This window comes from Lipotes vexillifer, unplaced genomic scaffold, assembly GCF_000442215.2.
Source record: "Lipotes vexillifer unplaced genomic scaffold, Lipotes_vexillifer_v1.1 scaffold1783, whole genome shotgun sequence".
Lineage (NCBI taxonomy): Eukaryota > Metazoa > Chordata > Mammalia > Artiodactyla > Lipotidae > Lipotes > Lipotes vexillifer.
In genome coordinates, this window is record NW_006777435.1 from 836,477 (window position 1) to 840,775 (window position 4,299).

The 4,299-nt window shown below is 52.6% G+C and overlaps 2 protein-coding genes across 2 annotated transcripts in view; both read left to right on the plus strand.

Annotated features, from left to right (window-relative positions):
* LOC103082194 (glutathione S-transferase theta-4) overlaps positions 1-1,811 on the plus strand; it is a 7,418-nt gene extending 5,607 nt beyond the window's left edge. The window contains exons 4-5 of the mRNA XM_007451055.1: positions 325-501; positions 1,614-1,811. Coding sequence (XP_007451117.1) covers positions 325-501; positions 1,614-1,811 — 375 coding nt within the window. The remainder of the gene's footprint in view (positions 1-324; positions 502-1,613) is intronic.
* A 2,040-nt stretch (positions 1,812-3,851) lies between these two features.
* LOC103073377 (glutathione S-transferase theta-1-like) overlaps positions 3,852-4,299 on the plus strand; it is an 8,469-nt gene continuing 8,021 nt past the window's right edge. Inside the window, 1 exon segment of the mRNA XM_082930899.1 lies at positions 3,852-3,998. Within this exon segment, the coding sequence (XP_082787025.1) occupies positions 3,887-3,998 (112 nt within the window). The 5' untranslated portion in view covers positions 3,852-3,886.

A 4,299-nucleotide genomic window follows, 5' to 3' on the forward strand; every position in this document is an offset into this window, starting at 1 on the left:
CCCCCCCGCAAAAAAAAAAAAACCCAGAGTCGAAGGGCCCATAAAGGCTACCAGATTTGAAGATGACAAATAACTAGTACATGTGTCCCTACTTCTTATCCTATGCCTGTGACAGATATCAGTAATCAATCATAGGATTCTTTCCTGCTGGGACCTCAAATCCTTCTGAACAAGGGCCCCAGGCAACTTCTACCAACCAGAACTGCTAAAAGAGGTGACACCACGTTACATCCTAGGTACTGTCCACCACCTCTCTAGCAGAAAAGGGTACTGAGACCTGGAGGGTCAGATATGGCCTCCTCTCGCTCCCCCCGCCCCGGCCAGCTGCTGATCCCGATGATCACGGGTGAGGAAGTTCCAGCTGAGAAGACAGAGCGGGTGCTGGCAGAGGTGGAAAACAACCTGAAGCTCTTCGAGGAAAAGTTTCTGCAGGAGAAGATGTTCATCACCGGGGACAACGTCTCCCTGGCCGACTTGGTAGCCCTGGTGGAGATGATGCAGGTGTGCGGTGGGGTGATGGGGGGATGGAGCCCGGACGGAGGAGGGACTCCTCTGTGACCACAACTTTCAGAAAGGCTGGTGAACGGGGAGATGTGGGGACTGTGGGAGCCACGCCTGGGTGTCTGGCCTTGACCCGGGGGCCACAGGAAACACAGGTTTTGAACCGGGGAGGGTCGTGGTCATTCATGCTTCACCAAGAGTCCTCTGTGGGGGCAGGAGCTGGAGGGCCAGCGTGGGACAAGGAGAAGAACACAGTGTTTCTTGGTCAGTCGGCCAGGATCCTGGATGCCTCCTCCTCCCGCCGGACTCTCCGGAAATTGTCCAGAGGCTTCCAAAGTGTCCTTCCAGCCAAAGTGCCTCTTTTCCAGAGCTCCAGACAGATAGTTGTACAGAGCAGCTCCCTGGCTCTGGGTCTGAGGGGCATCCGCTGTGCATGGGGGGACACACCTGGGTGTGGGGCGGCATTTATGTGGTTTCTATGTGCAGGGGAGGGTGACCAGTCCTGACCTAGCTGGTGTGCAGGATGCTGTTGAGACCCTGGCCAGTATGCAAAGTGGCCCTGGTCAGTGTGCAGTGTGGATGCAGCACTGGGAAAAAAACATTCCAATCTTCCTGTCCCAGGTGGTGCAGTCCCCTCAGTTTCACCCCCACCCCTTAAATTTCATCCACAACCCCCCAAACATCTTGTGTGCATGTTTCTTAGGCTGCCTCATGGCTTTCTCGTCCCCGCCCCTGTGCTTGATCACAGAGGGAGGTTCAACAGGGGGAAAAAATAACTGAATTCCTCCCACCCTCATCTGGGGACAAGGGGTTTCCCTGGAAGAGGGTAGGACCCCTGGGAGGTTTCACGCTGGAGAAGTGGGAACCCCTGGGCCAGAGGTCCCTTAGAGAGGGATTCAGGAGCCTTGGAGCAAGATCAGCGACTGAGAGCCCCCAGGGATCGTCCATCCCCACCCACATGTGTTACATGGCCTGCGACACCTGACCAGGCCTCAGGGGTTAGTCAGCTCCCTGTCCACAGGGACAGATGGGGAGAGCCCTGCAGCTGTAGGAGGGACCCAGGTGGGGCTGGTCCACAGGCTGACCATGCCTTCCTCTCTGTCTCTCCACAGCCCATGGCGGGCAACCATAACGTCTTCCTCAACAGCTCCAAGCTGGCCGAGTGGCGCATGAGGGTGGAGCTGGCCGTCGGCTCCGGCCTCTTCTGGGAGGCCCACGACCGGCTGGTGAAGTTGGCGGAGTGGGACTGCTCCACGCTGGATCCGATGGTCAAGGAGAGGATCTGCGATTTGCTGCAGCAGTTCACGTAGAGGCAGCCCAGCCTGCGGGCCTGGCCGGCCCAGGCCCCGGCGCCTCCTACCTTAGGGGAGACGCTGAAAATCACTGTTTTTCAGTGAACTGGAACAACCGCCACGGTTGCTGAGCCTGGGACGCACATCTGATGTGGTGGGTCTGGGGGGCGGTCACGAGTCCCCCCAGCTTCCAAAAAGAATTTGAAAATTAAAGGTTAAATATGATTAAACTGTCAATAATAAGAGTTGAGACTTCAGTGCTCTACTTTCACTAATGGATAAAATAGTGAGACCAAAGATCCCCAAGGAAATGGATGATTGAGCAACACCCTAAACTAATCTGCCTGCCAACTACACATACATAGCACTGCACCCAAAACACAGAATACACGTTCTTCTCAAGGGCACATACAGTATTCTCCAGGTTAGATCCTTTGTGAAGCCATAAAATAAATCCCAAGAAATTTAAACAGATTGAAATCATAGTGTGTGTTTCTGAACACAGTGGAATGAAATGAGAACAACAGAAGGAAAACTACAAAATGAAATATCTGGAAATTAAACAATCCATTTTTAAACAACCAGTGGATCAAAGAAGAAATCACAAGGGAAATTAGAAAGTACTTTGAACAAATGAAAACAAAAACACAACACACCCAAACTTATGGGATGCAGCAGAAGCAGGGCTGTAAAGCAAATTTGTAGCTGTAAAGGCATACAGATCTCAAATCACAACCATCAGAAGAAAAGAAATAATAAAGATTCCAGTGGAGATAAATGAAATAGAGAAGAGAAAAACAGTAGAGAAGATCAATGAAACAAACACTGGATTTTTGGAAAGGCTGTCTCCTGTGCTGTAGTTTTCAGTGAGACCCTGGATCAAACTTCACTCACAACACTCAGGTTGTGTTTCTTTTTTTTTTCCTTTCAGCAGACAGTTACCATTTTTTGTTCTTGCTGAGAATAATTAAGAACTACCCAGCAAGTTTCAGGTATACCATGCAGTGCTGTTAACTATAGTCACCATGCTGTGCATTAGATCTCCATAACTTATTTATCTTGGGTATTCAAAACTTTATACCCTTTGACCAGTATGTTGCCATTTCCCCTCTCTCCCTCCAGCCCCTGGTAACCACCGTCTACTCTCTGCTTGTTAGAGTTCCACTTTTTTTAGATTCCACACAGCATAAGTGAGATCAGGCAGTATTTGTCTTTCTGTCTTATTTCACTTAGCATAATGACCTCCAGGTTCATCCATGTTGTTGCAAATGACAAGATTTCCTTCTTTCTAAAGGCTGAATGAAAGATTCCTCTGTATGTGTCAGTGTATATTCTCCAAATTTTCTTTATCCATTCACCCCTTAACAGACGCTTAGGTTGTTTCCATATCTTGGCTATTGTGAATAATGCTGCAATGAACATGGGATTACAGATATCTCTTCCAGATCCTGTTTTCATTTTCTTTGGATATATGCCCAGAAGTGGGATTGCTGGATCTTTCAGTGGGATTGCTCCATCATTTTAAAGGTGGGGAAACAGAGGCCCAGAGGAGGGAAGAAACAAACCCAGGGAACGAGATTGAGGCACTGGGCTGGCAGGAGCAGGAAGACCTGCTGTCAGAGTCCAGGGCGCGCACCGGGGCGAAGTGAGTTAGCCCACCACGCTGACCGTAAGCCCTGAGGCTTTGCCTCTTGCTGGCGCCAGGATCTCTGCAGCTTGTGGCCAAGAGCGTAGATGCTGGAGTCAGACTTTCTGGACCTGTAATCACTGTGGGCCTCAATTTTCTCATCCGTAAAACAGGAAGTTCTGACACACGCTACAACTAGGAGGAGCCTTGAAGACGTTATGCTCAGTGAGATGAGCTTGGGCCTGGGGGCCCTCTAAGCACCCCCACCCGCCTCCCCCAGGGGGACCATCCGGAGCCCCCGCCCAGCCCGCAGACTCGCCAGGCTTCCGGGATTGCACCCAAGTGCGCGGCCGGAACGCCAATGGGGAGCCACCAGGGGGGCGGGCCGCGCTGCTTCTCGTCAGACCCAGCGCTGGACTTGCTGTGTTCCGTATCCCTTGCTTTGCGAGGCTGGTTCGCCCCCGCCATGGGCCTGGAGCTCTACCTGGACCTGCTGACCCAACCCTGCCGCGCCGTCTACATCTTCGCCAAGAAGAACGGCATCCCCTTCGAGCTGCGCTCCGTGGACCTGCGCAAAGGTGGGCCAGGCCCGGGTCTGGGGGACCGAGAAGTCAGTGCGGGACGAGGAGGCCGAACACCAATTAGGGGGACCCCTCTCCGAGTCACCCCCGTCCTGGGGCCAGCGCCGAATAGGTGAGCCACCAGGGAGATACGAGATTCGGGGATCCCCAAACTCTGCTTGGTCCCATGGAATGGACTATGGGGCTCAGCTGAAGCGGAGTAAAAAGTGGGGGAGGCATGAGAAAAGGAGGAGGGACGCTGCGAACAGAGGGGGTGCACCTGGGCATAGGGTTGGGGCCCCAGGGAAAGCGACAGGGG